This window comes from Hipposideros armiger, unplaced genomic scaffold (assembly GCF_001890085.2).
Source record: "Hipposideros armiger isolate ML-2016 unplaced genomic scaffold, ASM189008v1 scaffold_185, whole genome shotgun sequence".
In the NCBI taxonomy this organism is placed as follows: Eukaryota; Metazoa; Chordata; class Mammalia; order Chiroptera; family Hipposideridae; genus Hipposideros; species Hipposideros armiger.
Window position 1 is genome coordinate 3036926 of NW_017731535.1, and position 17597 is coordinate 3054522.

Here is a 17597-nt window from a genome sequence, read left to right on the forward strand (position 1 = left end):
CAACTAGACTGAAGAACAAAACGACAGCAACTTGTCTGTTCCCCTTCCCCTAATTCCCCAGCACTGTTCCCATCCCCCCAATTACCCAATAAAAAAAAATCAAAAAAAAAAAAAAAAGAAGAAAATGATAGCAGTTATGTACCCACTAGAGGAAGGTTAGAGATGGGCGACAGAAAGAGCTCTCATTGGGGTCCTGCAAACTTCAGGTACTGAAGATGTAAATCTTTCTCAGATGTATGAAGTGTGTTGTTTTAATTGTGCTTAGAATCATCCTGGATGTTTTGCTTTCAGTAGTTGCTAAGGAATTTGGAATGGGATGTATCATATCTTCCTCCTGGACCTACTAAAGCGAGCCCTGTGGTGGGTTATACCGTAGCAGCTGGCAAGATGACATAGCTCAACTTTTTATTATTATTATTATTATTATTATTATTATTATTATTATTATTATTTAGCTGAGCCATCCTGCCACCTGTTGGCAGCTCAGCAGCAGCTCAGCTCGGGCTGGGAATCAAACCGCTGTTGCTCAGAGCTCACACTCGAGCAAGCTTTTAACCAACTGAGCCTCTCGGCCAGCCCGACGTAGCTCAACTTTTTGAACCCTGGTCTGGAAAGCAGAAATTTAGTGATGCATCTGAAATGACTCACCAAACACATAAAATGTTCACGTTATTCAGCAAAAAACTGGTTTTCTTAGCACCTAGATTCTATCGCTCACTCGGCCTACAATGCTTAGAGCCCGACCAGCGAGTCTCTGAGCCTCAGCCTTGTCACTAAAGCTTTCACCAGGGTGACCCCAGTGTCTTACTCCCCACTAGCTCTGTACATGGGTTCCTTCCAGCCCCCGCCCACTTCACCTCTGTTCATGTGTCTGTCTTTCCCCCACTTTGTGCCTCCATCTTGGCCTCGCTCCACTGTCCTCGTTTTCCCAAAGCTTTCACTAATCAGACATGAGTGATTAAAGAGTATCTTTAAGTATGAGCATTATTTTTATATTCTAAGAATATTTTATACCTTTTTTAGGAAATTCTACCATGTACTGTAGCTATTTAAGTTTATTTTATTGCCTCATTCATCTCTAACCTCCATGTTTATAATTATCTTGTTAATTGCTGAATAGAAAAAATACTGAACAAGGCATTATAAGGTCTTTCTAGCTTGAGCAAGTCATTTTACCTCTCTAAGCCTAAGGGCTTGCTTTGTAGGAGTCAAGAGAGATGATTTATATATAAACATATATATTAAAATTTAATATAATTTAATATACATATATTAAAATTTTTTACATGGGTCAATAAAGGTTTTCTGTCCACTGTGTTTATGAGTATTTATAATGTTTCCAAAATTCCAGTTAAACCAACTACCTCCATAGTAGCCTTGGGGAGAGGAGCTTGGTCAGAGGGTAGGAAGGTGGGTTATCGTTAGTACCAAGGACTTTAGGAGACCTGGAGATGGAAACAAGGCACAGCGGGGACTGAAACAGCCTAGATGTTGACCAGGAAGGGCAGCTTAATTAGCTACTGTTTTTCTCAGGTTAGGCTCAGGGCTTTTCTGTGGTTTCCTAGAGGCAGAGTCAAATCTCTCAGTATGACGGGCTCAAGCTTGAGGAGTTAATTATGAATACCTCTCCACTGAAATTCTAACTGGTTTTTCTGTCATTATTATGAAAGTGGTTTTGTAACAATGACCCAAGGTTTTGGGACCTGGGAGCCCTCCTCACAGTGTGTCGTTCAGGACCCTTGGTCAGAGATTGATTGTAAATCATGGTCCACATGGACCAGAGGAGCTGTGCGCTGGGCCTAGTCTTGGGAGGTGCCTTCCAGTCATCAGAGAAGAGCCGGTTCTGTCTGCTGTGATGGTAGGGGCGTCTTAGGTTACTCCGAGCCTTGGGAAATGAGTAGACCACGTGTTAACAAATGCATGCAGGCGAAATGGCCGCTTTCTCACCTCGCACTGACGCTGCACTTAGCCCACTCTGAGCAGCCATTCCTACCACTGCACTGGAAATGCAGGTCAGGCACCGTGACCCTGCCGCTCCCCGGTGCTCCCTTCTCAGCTCTGGCCCTTCCCGTGTCGTCAGCGAGAGGATGTGACCACTGCCTTCCCTTGAGATGGTTTCTTCTCTGCGCATCTGTGTTACCCAGTCTCCTTGGTTTTTCCGTCCTCATTGGCTGTTCTTTCAAGAGCTGGAAGATAAAAGCTGGAATATACAGGAGATATGGATTGGATCTAGGAAATGTGTTTCGAGTCATTAGAGCTACTCCTAATACATTGCTCAGCGAGAAGAGTTTTTTCCTAATTTTGTGTATATATTAGTGATACATGTTCATTTATCACAAAGCTGATATTATAACTCATTTTTTGAGAAATATTACTTTTTCATCTTTTAATCTTCTAACTTATTCAGATTCTAGTCACTAATTGCCCTGACTGAGCAAAGCAGGACGATTCTGTGGCACTTTGGACTTCAGATCCGGAGAGCTCTATTAACAAAGAAGGGCGTGTTAACTAATTTGATTAACAAATAAATGTTTCCCAGCCTGGTACCCTATTCAGATTTTTGCTATCAGTTTGTGAATAAATTAAGCTGTCCCTGCCCTGGGGACTACTGGGACGTGTGGTGTGGGAATCTCTGTCTTTCCCACAGACTCTGCATTTTCAGAATTCTTCTGCGGGAAGATCCCGACACACTGTGGCTGTTCCTCCTTATGCAGCGGATTCTCCCTGGAGAGACAGAGTAGAAATTGCACATCAACTTTTTCTCCAGTCTATTCTCATGTCACTTCTTCAGAGAGCTACTCTTTTCTGTTAAATCATCAGTAAATATTCTAATTCAGGAAAAGAGAGGCAGCAGGAAATAGGAAGGGAAAAGAGCAAATTCTTAGCACTAGTTGGAGCACTTATGGATGTGTGATTAATTAGTCTGTTAAATTGCAATATTTTCTCAGAGAAGCTTTTTAAAAAGCTCTTAAATATATATATATATATATATATATATATATATATATATATATATATAACACACACGCCTATGTCAGATACACCCAAGGGAACTGAAATCATGTTCATACAAAAGCTTGTTCATATGCAGCATTCATATGTAGTTCATATGCATGTGCATAGCAGCGTTTTCATAATAGCCAAAGGGTGTCTCTCAGCCCAGGTGTCTATCAACTGGTCAGTGTATAATCAAAATGTGGTCTATCCACACAATGGGATATTACTCAGCCATAAAAAATAATGGAGCACTGACACACGCTGCAACATGGAAGAACCGCAGAAACATTAGCCTTAGTGAAAGAAGCCAGTCTCAAAGGTCGCAATCCGTGTGATCCCGTTTATGTGAAATGTCTATCACACAGAGATCTACAGAGACTGAAAGCAGATCCCTGAGAGCCGGGGAAGGGGTGGGGGAGGCGAGAGTGCAGTGTCTCAGTGGGTACCGGGTGTCTTTTTGGAGGGATGAAAATGGGCTGTAATTTGATAGCGGTGATGGCTGCACAGCTTTGTGAATATACTAAAAATCATTGAAGTGTATGCTTTAAAATGGTAAATTTTATGTTATATGGATTAGATCTCAGTTTTGTTTTGTTTTGTTTTTAAGTATATCAAGAAACTGGATTCTTGGGTTTAGCCCAAAAATATCAGGCAGGCATTTCACATTTTGTGGACCATATCAGCTCTGACTTCAGATATGGTCCATGCTGGGGGTCATCTAGCTAATCTGTTGGAATAGAAATAGAACTAAAAGAATCATGGACTTGGAGTCAGAACTCATTATGAATGTATAGGAATTCTGCTGACTCTTGAGTGACCATGAGCAAGATGCTACCACCTTTATTCTGTTGCCGGAAAAAGGATGATGTTGTTTGCCCTTGTCAGGGTTTACCAAATCGAAGGGTCAAACTTGGTGAGAGCCAGTTTTCCACCAGCTTCCTACAGCATCTTATACTTGTCCGTGTTTAATACATACGTATGAAATGAGTGTTGATTTACATAGAAAGAGTCACGTGAGAGTGCTTTCTAAACCTAAAGTCCTATAGATAAGAGATTATGGCATTAATATATTCTGGTCTGTCTATTCCTGGACATGTAGAAACAATTTAGATGTTCTGTCACTGAGGTGTTTTGTAACTAGTTTAACGGACACACTGAATCAACTTCTTTTCTAGGCCTTGCAGTATTAAAACATGTGCTGACACCAAGAATCAAGGCAACTCACGTTGCTTTTGAGTCTATGAAGAATTATTTAGATGCAATTTATGATGTTACAGTGGCTTTTGAAGGGACTATGGATGATAAAGGGCAGCGAAAAGAAGCACCATCCATGGTTGGTAAGTTTGTTTTAAATTAAGTATATATAAATATATATTTATGAATGTACGTGATCTGACAAGTTCGCGAACTTGTTGCTAACCTTTTTTGATATCAAAGTGATTATTCATTTTGAATTTGTACCAACTGGACAATTAACCAAGTTTACTATTTGAAAGTGCTGAAAAGGCTGTGGGGAAAAGTTGGACGACCTGAACTTTTCGCCAACAATTCATGGCTCTTGCATCACGGCAATGCACCAGCTCACACGGCACTGTCTGCGAGGGAGTTTTTAGCCAGTAAACAAGTAACTGTATTGGAACACCCTCCCTACTCACCTGATCTGGCCCCCAATGACTTCTTTCTTTCCCCAAAGATAAAGGAAATATTGAAAGGAAGACATTTTAATGACACTCAGGACATCAAGGGTAATACGATGATAGCTCTGATGTCCATTCCAGAAAAAGAGGTCCAAAACTGATTTGAAGGGTGGACTAGGCGCTGGCGTCTGTGCACAGCTTCCCAAGGGGAGCACTTCGAAGGTGACTGTAGTGATATTCAGCAATGAGGTATGGAGCACTTTTTCTAGGATGAGTTTGCGAACTTAATTTCCGACCTCCTGTAACTCATTTTTTAAAAATAGCTAAGTGTACTCTACTTCATGATATATTTTCCAAGTAAATATACTCAGTATATTTTTTTAAGTATTTTTTCTTAATCTGTAACAATTTAAATCTCATTAGTCCTGCTAGGTTTGGTATGTGTTGGTTGCCATGTTAGTCCTTTAGACCTGCTTATTATCATCAACTCAGCTCTTTCAGCCCGGAGTTCACACATGAATATGCAAAGTTATAAGTCTCAGGGAGGGGTGAGGAGGTGCATGCTGACTCAGCAATACCGAGGCGTGCGCTGAGGGCCAGTGTTCACCTTGATATGACTTTTCATGGAATATTTTTGAAATTTAGTATCATTGGCAAGAAAAAAAGACAATTGATTTTCAAACATGCTACGTTTTCAGGATTTTTGAGTTATTGTCTATGTGTATATCAAATGTAACAAGAAAAAAATAGAATTGTAAGTAAGCAGAATATTTTAGAGAAATTTAAACACGGTAATAGACAAACAAGGAGGTGTGTGGAGTAGCCATCGCCTTCTCAGAGTATCCACTGGAGCTGTGATGCAGGGACAGAGCACCCGGCTCTACACTGCGCCTCGGCGGCTGTTTGAAGTGGAGCTGATGTGCTTGTCAACAGCGCTTCTGTCAGTTGGATCTCTTGAAGGCTGATGTTCAACGTATGTTCAAAAGGTGTAGACACCAGCTCCCCAGAGAGAGGATGGAGGGGTGAGGCCCAGGGGCTGAGTGCTGTGAGAGCTGGTCATGGTGCCAGGAAATGACCTTGTAATTGCAGCTGGAGTGAGACTGGCTGTTCTCACAATTGCCTTGAACAGACTAGTTGCAAGGGGGAAGCTGAAGTTTCCTTCATTTTAAATGGCATTTTTTGGACTATATTATATATCAAACAGTTTTAAAAGCGAAACGGTGTAAAGTGTGCAGTGGAAGGGCTTGCTCTCCACCCTGCCCCCTGCCACCTGGCCTCCCCGCTGTCCCTGAGGTAACGTTTTCTTCATTTTGTGTGGAAAGTACACGCAGATTTAAGGGTCTGTTCTTACTCTACTGTCCCTCCCTTCTTAAAAAAGGCAACATACTAATATTTTTCTTCCTTTTTTAACCATCGAAGGCGTCACTGACCTCTTTTTACGTTTGAAAACAGACATGCATTTAGTTCAACAGCATTGTCATTAGATCAAACATTCTTTTTTTTTTTAGCTGAGCCATCCTGCCACTGGTTGGCAGCTCAGCGGCTGCTCAGCTCGGGCTGGACTCGAACCGCTGTTGCTCAGAGCTCAAACTCTTGAGAGAGCTCTTAACCAACTGAGCCACTCGGCCGGCCTCATCAAACATTGTTTAAGACATAAGATTAAACACATTTTTATTGTTTCTGACAAACAGATATAATTCCCGTGTCACCTTTGCAGAATGCTTCTTCACTGTGTCGCCCTCCTGGCGGTGCGCACCTGTTGGTTGGCTGCACTCACAGTGTGGACGCCCGGGGACCCTGTCTCTTGCAGCCCGAGCGCCCGCCTTCCCTGTTTCCTCCACCCTGTGCCTCCGCGGGGACGGGCACACTCCCTGGCACTGAGAGCCTTCTGGGATGGCAGGCTGTGTGCAGGCCGCCTTCCTTCCCCAGTGAACCCCGGGCCTGCGTGCCCCCCCCCAAGCCTGCNAGACGTCGTCTCCGCGAAGGCCTCGTCCTTTGCTTCCTGGCCCACAGAGCTTCCTGTCGCTTCAGCACTCCCATGGCACAAACTGCCCGTGCCACAGTCAGCACTTAGCCTGTGCTGACTCTGTGTCCCGCGGGGATCACAGGTGCCGACCCAGGGCCCCCCACTGCTCGGCCGCCTCCGCTGCGCGTAGCTGGCAGCAGCCCTGTGTGTCCTTGCACATCACCTCGGTTTGGGAAGATGTCCGCTTTCCTAACTCTCAGCCCAGAAGCCACATAGAAAATAAAGCCTATCATCTCAGTCAATCAAGGATGAGTATTTGTGCAAAGAAAAATACACCAGAGTGAAGTCAAAAGACTGAGGAGAAACTGGGAAAATATTGGCAGCTCAGACCACAGAAAAAAGGCTTATTTCCTTAATGTATAAAGTGCTCCTGCAAATTGATAAGATGCTCAATAATTCAATAGAAAAATGGGTAAAAGATGAGAAAAGACAGTGCACAGAAAAAATGTTCAACCTCATTCACAGTAAGAAAAATGCAAATTTAAACTTACAGTGAGATACCGTGATTTTACTATCAGATCGGCAAAATTCCCAATAACGGTTTCGTACCGGGCCCTGCAGGTGAGAAGGTGTAACACGCACATTTACGCTCTGCAGTTAGAAATCAGTGCAGTGCAGCCTGTGTAGGGTTGGTCTTGGGACGTCCAGCCAGTTATAAATGCATTTCCATTGCCCCTGCTGAGGCGAGGTCCTATAGCTACACCTGCGCCTGCAGGAAGTGACATCTGGTTTTCTTTGTGTGTTAATGCAAATTGCGAGTTGGGACCTATAGCTTGCGATACCCTCCTCTTATTATTATATAGATGTATTGATATTCTGCTCTACTTATAATCTAGTATAGATTAAAATTCACTTTAAATTATAATGTAATTTGGGTTAGGTATAAAATTCCATAACTTAGAATACTGGAAGAACTTTGTGGTCAAGTTTTATGAGTATTAAGCATTATCTCCATACATAGTGGGCTGTCACTGAATATTCATCTTTTACAGCCCAATTTAAAAAACATTTTCTACAGAGTTGCTGGATGGCTCATTTATATGCCATAGGTCAGTGTTTCTCAAAGCCCTATACAGGGTTACCTGGGCGGTGGCTGAGCATGCATGGGGCCTGGCTCCACTCCAGACCCTGATGAAGGCACCCAGGTGAGGGCGGGGCTGCATGTTAATGACCTAGCAGGGGCTCTGTGACCCCTGGCCTTCCTGGGAGAGAGCTGGGAGCCCTGAGTGCCCCTGTCCTTCCTGCTTCCTGGTGTTTCATTGTGGGGGTCGGTGGGGGGGTATGGAGTAGCACCCCGCCCCCGGTGTCCGCTCAGGTTCACCTGGTCTTGTCCTCAGAGTCAGCGTGTTTCTGTGGACAGTCCACCGGGCAGAGGTGAGGCAGGGAAGTTTGACTGTAATGGACTTTAAAATTCCTGTTTCTAATGTGGGTGATTTACCCTAATAAATTATGTGCTCAAGAACAACATTTGATACTCTGTTAAAGCATTTTATGTGAGTCTAGGTAACTTTTTTCTATTAATATTTTCTTATATGACAATAAAACATATTTGGAGGGGAAAATTACAGGTAACCAAAAGAAGGGGAAAAAACTCCACAAGCTCATCTGTCCAGATGTAACCACAGTTAACAATTTGGCTATTTCCTTCAAAATCTTTTTTATAATGTCTATATATATGTTAGAGTATGTATGTACCTTTATTTATTTCTTGAAAATGAAATAATATGTGATAGATATAGATATAGATATAGATATTATATATATACCGTATTTGCCAGCGTATAAGACGATTTTTTGGCCCTGAAAAATATGCCTCCAAGTGGGGGGTCGTCTTATACGCCAGGTACACTTCAGATAGACTGCCCATAGTGCTTGCCCCGTGCCATAGTGGCCTCCCGATGCCCGCCCACTTCATTCCACATACCGTTCAGGCATCAGCAGCGCTGCTGGGTGTATGGTCGGCTGTGTGCGATTTTGCGAGTGTGGTAAATTCGGGTTACCGTATATTTCTTTACATATGCATTGAAGATTCGCGATTTTGCGCTATCATGGTGCCTGTTAGAATGTTGAAGAGCTCGCACTTGCGCACTAGTGAGGTCCCAGGGAGATGCTGATGCAAGGGTGGACCAGACTGCTATAGTGACAGGGCGGGCAAACAGGGAGCAGGGACCAATCAAATCAGGCTTTGAATACAGCCAACAGCCAAGCACAATACTGCACCATTGTACAGTACAGCATAGAAAATGTCGACCAGTCAAACCCCTATCATCCCTATCATGGCACCAGCCAAAAGAAAGAAGTATGATGCAAATTTTAAACTGAAAGTTATAAACTTTGCTAAGGAAAATAATAATTGTGCTGCTGCAAGACAATATGGAGTAACAGAAAAGATGGTTCGGGACTGGAAATCAAATGAGAAAGCATTAAAGAGTATGCCAAGGGGTAAGTGTGCATTAAGAAGAGGCACCCCACACTGGCCAGAACTCGAAAAACATGTAGCAGACATGGTGGCTCAACATCGCCAAAACGGTTATGTGGTGACACGAAATACAATACGCTTGTTTGCACTTCAGTGGGCCAAATCAAATCTGATATTGTTTTACCTTTTATTTGGTGTGTGGAAGGTGTGCGGAAGAGGGGGTAGTCTTATACGGCGAGTATATAACAAACTCTGTATTTTGAGTGGAAATGTTAGGGGGTCGTCTTATACGCCCAGTCGTCTTATACGCCGGCAAATACGGTATATATATATACAGCTGTCTTTATATCCTGTTTTTTCTTTTACATGTCAGGATACACACTTCTATAATTTTTTTAAAAAGCTACATAGTGTTCATTGATGTGAATATACAACAATTTATCAGCCCAGTTTTCTACGATGTAAGCATGGCCCAAATCCCACGGTGTGTGTGTGTGTGTGTGTGTGTGTGTGTGTGTGTGTGTGTGTGTGTGTGCGCGCGCGCTCTCCCCCCACACCCCCCCCAGAGGACAGGGAGCAGGTTATAAAGCAGACAGTCTGTGCTGGGAGCCCTGTGAGGACCCGTGTGGGGGCTCTCGCTCTGCAGCTCCTAGATAGATGGTCTCCACACCCACGTCTGTCTCCACCTTGCCCCGCCCCCCAAGCACAAAGCAAATGGGACTCGGTTTCAGCAGAGACTAGACCTTGTGATGTGTGCATGCTTCAAAGACTTTTATTACCCGAGCCATCAATATTTGCTAGGGTTCTCCCAGAAAAGTTATAGTTAGAAAAAAGTCTACCTTAATTAGAATACTTTTTCCTATATTTCTTAAATATTGTGATATAATTTTTGCTTATGCAATATAAAATATGCCCCAACTAAAATAGTTTTTACAAATATAGATACAAGAGCCTCATTAAATATTGAGGGAAGTATTGATGTCACTTTTTGTCTTTGGTGGCAGAACCTCCCGAATGTCCTTTAGCCTTTATCTGATGATAGTCTTACGGCCTATTCTTGGATGCCAAACTTCGGGGACTTGGCTGGTGTGGCTCTGCTACCCACGACTCCGGGCCTCAGTTTCTTGCATCCCTACAGGGATGTAATGGTACTTGCCCACACGGGCTTGTGAAGATCAGGTGAAATCACGTACACGAGTGTGGTGTAGACACCACAGTACCGCGCCAGCTGCAGGGGGACAGGCCCGTGTGAATTCCGGAGGCCTTTGCTCAGGGCTTCTTCCCTCCGCAGCTGAAGTCTTAGGAGAGGCATCGCCGACACCTTCTGAGCACCAGTGTCACAAGTGTTTCTGACATTCGAAGTGCAGGCGGCTTCGTTTCCTTACGGTCTGTAGCTGTATGCACAGTACTTGAAATCTCAGGGATGCGTACAGTGTCAGTTGGATGACTGCTTAGTTATGGAAACGTTGAGGGGGAGATGTAGATAATTAGTGAAGGTAGGGAAGTTGGGGTCTGCATTTTTATGGATCATAAATAGAAATAAGAGGGCTGGGAAAATGACGGCAGCTAGCACATAGTGCACATGTGTGCTTGAAACACTCCCCACAAGGACCCTGTCGGGCGGGTGCTGTTACTGTTACCTGGTCTACAGACTTGGGCGCAGGCGCAGAGCAGCTAGCGGGTCTGCCCAGGGGGCGCGGGATGGAAGGCCAGCTGCTGACTCTGTCCCTGCTCCTCACCCGGCGCAGCTCTGCTTCTGAACGTACTTCCTAAGCAGTTCTTTGAATATTTAAATGAAAGGTAGAACTTGAGGAAAATTAAGACAAAAGTAGTGAAAAATAATCTTTCCTATTGCCATATTTTTCACACTTATCCTCAAACCAATTCACTCCTACACGTATATAAACAATAAGATAATCTCTGTTGACCGAAATGCCGCATGTTACTAAGGGTTGACAGCAGATGTAAAGAGAAGCGATTGCAGTGGGTGCTCAGCACCACAGGGACGCGTGTGGGCTCAGAAGCCTGGGGGCATCTTGAAGGGTGAGCTCACGGCCTCCTCAGGCTGCAGAGCCTGTTTCCGCTTGAGAGGAAAGGCCTGGGCCCCGACTGGTGCACCCACCTGGGGAACTCCGTCTTCTCTTAAATCACGTAGGAGTGATTGCTGCTGCAGCAGGAATTAAATGTGTGCATATTCTCCCCTCTCCACCAGAGCCACCTACCAAAAACGGGAGTGCCCAGGCTCCAAGTTCTTTCTCACCTTAGACCAAAGCCGTGCTGAAAAAGAACTGTCTGCTCTTACCAGATTAGCATGTCTTAGGATCTGTGCATACTCCAGGGCTCATAGCTCTTCCACGGGAAGGATTTTGGTTCCTCAATGAAGTGGAACATGTTAACATGTGACATACTGGGTTGTTGGAAAAGTCATGACGCACTTTTGCAATGAAAAAAATAGAAAAAATACATCATGACTTTTCCAACAACCCAATAGATCAGGAAAGCAAGCAAGTCATGAATGAAAGGGGGTCTGTCTCCCGTCTGTCCTGGCCATGTAGTATTCGGTCACAGGAGGCTTGTAGGGCTCAGAGAACACGGCTCAGGGGGTTCAGTGCCTGCACTCGCCCAGTGCCTTGCCGGAACAAACCACACACACCCCATCTCAACCCTCATAGGCTCAGTCTGGTGGGAACAGCAGTGACAGTGTGTGATAAGTGGTCTCCTGAAGGTGACTGGGGGATCTGATGGTCGGTATTTGGGGGTCCCTTTGCAGGGCAGGTACATACTTGTAGCAGAGACCAGCTTCCTAATCCTGGGCTGGCTATAGAATTACAGAGTATTTACGAAAAGTAACGGTCTGTGGATTTAACTTAATGACTTTGACGATTGTGGTGGACTGGGAAAACTATAATACGCTCTCTACTTCAGCTTGAAACCCCAAACCACCAGTTTCTAATCTTTATTTCAACTTGTTTTCTTTGCTAAAGAATCGATACTTTATTTTTAAACTTTGTTTGTCTCGTTTTATTATTTTATGTAACCATAAATTCTAAAATAAAAAATGAAATATTTTTGTTTTTTGTTAGAATTTCTCTGCAAAGAATGTCCAAAAATTCATATTCACATTGATCGTATAGACAAAAAAGATGTCCCAGAGGAACAAGTATATATGAGAAGATGGCTTCATGAACGTTTTGAAATAAAAGATAAGTGAGTAACTACCCTTCTAGCACTTCAGAAACTTCGTCTCAACTAAGTTTCACTCTAGGAAACAATTTGAAATGAATGTGAAGAGTTTTATTATCTTAAGAGTGCTTTTTATAAAGCCAGGTCAGACCTTGTTCCGTGCATAATCTGTTCGTGTTTTTACTCTTTGCTGTCACACTCGCTGTGGAAGAACTTGCTGTGGGAGGCTTATCTGTTCTCATTTACAGTATTTCCGAGGTAACAGTCTGTCGTAAAATATAAAATTAAAAAAAAAAAAAAAAGACATGAAGGGCCCTATCAGGTGACCCAAATCTGCCCTGCCAGCTCAGGTACAGTGGTGGGGTTGCTGAGGGCCAGGGGTCCTGCCAGCAGGGGGTGAGAGAGTGTCCGTCTGCACGTGGAGAGGACTCCGGGATATTTGTCAGTTGACATTTTCCCAACCCAAATGTCTTGTTGCTCCTAGTGTTTTGGGGCCTAAACTGTTTCTAGGATTGACCTTGAGATTGTCCTTGCTAACAACACCACTTTGGAGCAGACGGCGGTGTTGAATGTGGCCAAGAAGGAAGTTACGGGGTGTTTGCACCTCCTGGGTGAGGCGTAGCTTCAGACAGTCACTCGGAGGGAGTGTCTGTCATGTGCCACTTATTAAAGAGCCAGCCGTGACGCAGTAGGTGACATCTGTAGCATATATTAATATCTCTTTGAGTTAATACAGATTTCTAAATGTAGAAATTTTAGAATTTTCTTTTCTTTATAGGAAGATAGAAAGTGGGTCTTACGTTTAGATATGATGTTTAGAAGTTGAATTTTCTTGGTTGAAAACTTTGTTCATTTTGCTACCAGTGGAGGTTTTATCCTTTCTGATGCATGTCCTATTTTTAAAAGATATATTTTAAATATTCGTATTTTGAACAAATACACTTCCAATTTTTGAAAAGTGGATCTATCCATTAGTTATAGGATGTACCATTTATTAAGAGCACATTGAAAAGCATGATTTTTTTTAAGACTTTTAAAAATACTTCCAAAGTTACGTTTCTGTTCAGAAGTTTTACCCAAGTGTTTTAGTCTCCTAATAAGCTTCTTTCTTCTCAGGAAACTGCTAATGTTCCTGCTTTCCTTACTGTTTTCCAGTAAAGGATTTCCTAAGTTACCCTCCTGGGTTAACTACCAAGTGGAAATTACTAAAAATATACCAAACCTAGTACAGGAAACATTATAAAGTTTATAAACAAGTAGCTACATTTCTGTATTTCATTGACTCAGCTGTACATGACTGAATTTAGTAAACCAGCCATTGAGTACCGCCCACTGTAGTTATGGCAGCAATTTTAAAAGTAAGATATGTGTGTTTTGACATGAAAATCTATTCTCAGAAACAAACGTTTTGTTTTGTTTTGTTTTTAAGATTTTGTTGGGGAATTGGGGAAGGGGAACAGTGTTGGGGAATTAGGGAAGGGGAACAGCCAAGTTGTTGTCCTTCAATCTTAGTTGTGGAGGGCGCAGCTAGCTCAGCTCCAAGTCCAGTCGCCATCCAGCCGCCCGTCAGCAGCTCGCGGCCACTCAGCTCAAGGTGCTGTGTTCAATCTTGGTTGCCGAGGGGGGGTAGCTCACCATCCCATGCGGGAGTCGAACCAGAAACCTTGTTGTTAGGAACATGCACTCTCACCAGCTGAGCCATCCTGCCACCTGTTGGCAGCTCAGCGGCAGCTCAGCTCGGGCGCAGCTCACTGGCCCATGTGGGAATCAAACCGGCGACCCTGTTGCTCAGAGCTCATGCTCTTAACCAACTGAGCCACTCGGCCGGCCGGAAACAAACCTTAACAGTGTATCTAACGTCCAATGGATCTTGTGTGATGGGTATTTTTATAAATGCAGGATGAGTCTGGACATTTTAAAACAGAGGCTACCTCTAGGGAACATGATTTCTAAGGCAAAAGAAGGACTTTACTTTTCGGTACTTTTGTGTTTGAGATTTTTATATTGAGTAAGTTCTGCTATTAAAACTTGATGTTTTTAAAATAAGATGGGGAGTGAATGAACAATGCTATTTTTTCCTTCTGGCTGCTTATAAAATTCTATGGAATAAGGGCGTTTTTGGAAGCTCCGTGTGTGCTTTTTCTTTGACCCCCGATGGAGTGGGAGCGGCAGGAAGGAGTGAAGCCGGGGAGGCGGCGACAAAGCTGAGCTGGCTTGTCAGCCGGGGGCGAGGCAGGCGGCCACAAAGCTTTAAAGACCCCAAGTTCGTAAAACAAGAACATCCCCACGAAATGACTTGAAACCGTCTGTTGTTAAACATTGCATATAATATAATTCATATACACTCATCATCCAGCATATTGTAGATTTTTTTAAAGTCTGGTAACTCCAGTTAAACCAAGTCTCCAAACCAAGGGTGTTTGTTTCCTTCTCATCTTTGTTTTCCAAGGACCTATCGCGTCTCCTGTATATAATAGGCACCCAGGAGATCATTGTTGGATTACAATATTGAAATGACTAAAACTGAAACTTAAAAAAGCTTTTTTCCACTCTGGCCATAGGTTGCTTATAGAATTCTATGATTCGCTGGATCCAGAGAGAAGAAGCAAATTTCCTGGGAAAAGTGTTCATTCTAAACTAAGTCTCAAGAAAACTTTGCCGTCATTACTGCTCCTCAGTGGCTTGACTGCTGGTATGCTTGTGACCGAGGCTGGCAGGAAACTGTATGTCAAAACGTGGCTCTATGGGACCTTAATCGGCTGCCTGTGGGTTAGTATTAAAGCGTGAGCGGGCGCTGCCTGCGGGCAGTGGGGCGTGCTGCGCTCTGTGTTACGGCAGCTAGCTGCACATGACGTCGCATTGTTTCCTGAGTTTAATAAGAAGTGTAAATAAAGCCTTGTTGATTGAACAGTGGATAAAATAGAGTTTCTGACAGGGCCACGTGCCGTTGGCCGTGGGCAAACACGTGCGTGTCACGACGTTAGCCGAACCGCTGGAAAGGGGCAGCGAAGCAGAGTGATGCTGTCCAGGGCACTTTCTGTGAGCGAATAAAGTCCCCTTCAGAAGATTGCTAGGGCTGTATAACTGGCGATTGTTTTGTAACTCAGATAGCTGCGTTCACGAACATTAACTTGCAGTATATTTCACTGTATTTGTTATTTTCAATTTTTTACAACTTGACCCATCCGAATTCTTATCACTAAAGTATTTTAGTATCCTGCAGCTATGTAATATTTTGCTTTTTGCCTAATTTCTCCAAGTCAGTGAAAGAAATGATAATATGTAAGTATTGAAAAGGACAGAAGGGAAGAGCAAAAAATATTCACGGGGCAGAAGCCGTGGGTAGAACCGGCTTTTATTCTATTGTATTATTAGCGGATTTCACTTTATGTTTGCAAAAGAATTAACATTTCTAATATTTATTGAAACAGCTGAATTTGCACACCCTGTACGCTATACAAAGGAATAATGTATAAAAGATGAGAATTCAATTTAAGTTAAAATTGTGACCCTGATTCTGTAGCAGAACTTTGCCCGACATTTTGAAAATTTAAGCTAAGCTGTTAGAATTCGCAACATCTGTGCCATAAGTACTTGAAAACCTTAATGTTTCCATTTTTCTTTATTTATATCAAAATAATTGTGTGTACTTTTGTTGGACCTGAATCCACAGATGTTTGAGGTGACAGGAGCCTTCAGACATCTGACTGGATTTACCAGTATCTGCCTTTTACCTGTTACTCTTGGGTTTAGCAAAATATTTAATCCCAAAATCATGTTTTATGTCGTCATGGTTGATTCTGACCATACCCAAGTTCTTTTCCTCGGGATTACCGGCCCTGGTGCTGCTCAGCAGACTGGCAGGCGGGAAGTGCGCATCGCCAGCCTTGTGTGTCCTCGCAAAGGGGACCGTTTAGGCTGCTGTGAGTCAGCTTCACTGGCTGCCGGGAGATGTGTTCTTCTGTCTCATGTCAAGAAATTCACCTTCCTCAAGCCAGGGAAACATGGACTTAATCCATCGGGACTAATTAGTTTAATGTGGCCTCACAATTACTCTATATCCCCTCAATACAAGAGCTGTGTTTCAGGAAGCAAACCTCCCAGCTCTCTTAGTCATGGAACAATAGAGCCTGTGGAACAGGCCCCTTTTCACAGGGGGATCTATTTCAGTGTTGTCATTTCAACCTGATTGCCTCTAGTCCTTTAAGATGATACATCTGCTTACTGCTGATGAATTTGTGTTGCAGAATTGTATCAGTGCCCCAGGGAAACACTCCAATTCAATCAGGATAAGCAAAATGAGAATTAAGGGAAATTTTGCCTGATTCTCGAGAACCAGAGAGTAAGCTGTTGCAGACAGCACCTTTGAAGAGCTGGGTAGTATGAAGTGGTTTGTCTGTGTCAGCAGGTACCTGTGTGCACACGTCCACACACACACATTCCCACGGGAAGGCTGTTGGCCTAGTTGTGAGTTAATTGGTGGGATGTCGGTAACACTTTTGAAAAGTGGTCTTATGCCAAATTGCAATTTTCTATTACCGGTAAAGTGAAATTTAGAGCCATCCTATGTATTTGTTAAATACATTTTTTTTTAATCCTAAAATTAGAACCTATTTCTAATTAGATCAAAATAAAAGTAAGTTGTGCGACTTACTTTGAATATACTAGATATGCTCTAAATTTCAATTTTAAGAAGCAAAACCATTAGAATTATGTTGATTATAACTGATTTTAGGAAGGCAGAATGAACTGCATAAGATCACTTAAACATCATGTTTCTTATGACTATACTTATTTTCTTCTCACAAAAAGTCTATAAAATACTTGTTAGTTTAAAAAAATTTGTATCAAAATATTTGGAAAATGAGAAGCTTCTTTTTAACATGTATTGACAAGACTTGAATTATTTTCTAAAATTAAGAGCGCTGTATCTCCCTGTAAATCTTTTCACATAATATCATTTAAGCTTTTGTTTGTTATTATTATTGTTGATTTACAGCTTAGTCATTGCTTAGTTTTTCTTTATAAGAATGCCATCAATGTGCATGCTTTTATGTTTTTCAGAAAAGGGTGTGTTTGGATGAAAGTAAAACAAGAAATAAAAGCTTTCACTGTCTCTAATGTCTGTGCCATTTAACATTTTGCGACCCAGAAATTCACTGACAGTTTTGTATTACATAAAACAGGCACTATCGCTGGCACTGCCTTCTGAACGTGTAAAACTATGTTTTCTTAGGTATTGAGCACGTTTCTAAAACTACATTAAAAAAGTCAAAATTAAAGCCGTACATTGGTTTGGCTATGTAAACTAATTATACATTTTGTAAGAGTTATG

General features: G+C 42.7%; 1 protein-coding gene across 1 annotated transcript in view; it reads left to right on the forward strand.

Moving 5' to 3' along the window:
• AGPAT5 (1-acylglycerol-3-phosphate O-acyltransferase 5) overlaps positions 1–17302 on the forward strand; it is a 58246-nt gene extending 40944 nt beyond the window's left edge. Inside the window, exons 6-8 of the mRNA XM_019652699.1 lie at positions 4173–4334; positions 12163–12286; positions 14824–17302. Coding sequence (XP_019508244.1) covers positions 4173–4334; positions 12163–12286; positions 14824–15049 — 512 coding nt within the window. The 3' untranslated portion in view covers positions 15050–17302. The remainder of the gene's footprint in view (positions 1–4172; positions 4335–12162; positions 12287–14823) is intronic.
• Positions 17303–17597: the final 295 nt, after the last annotated feature.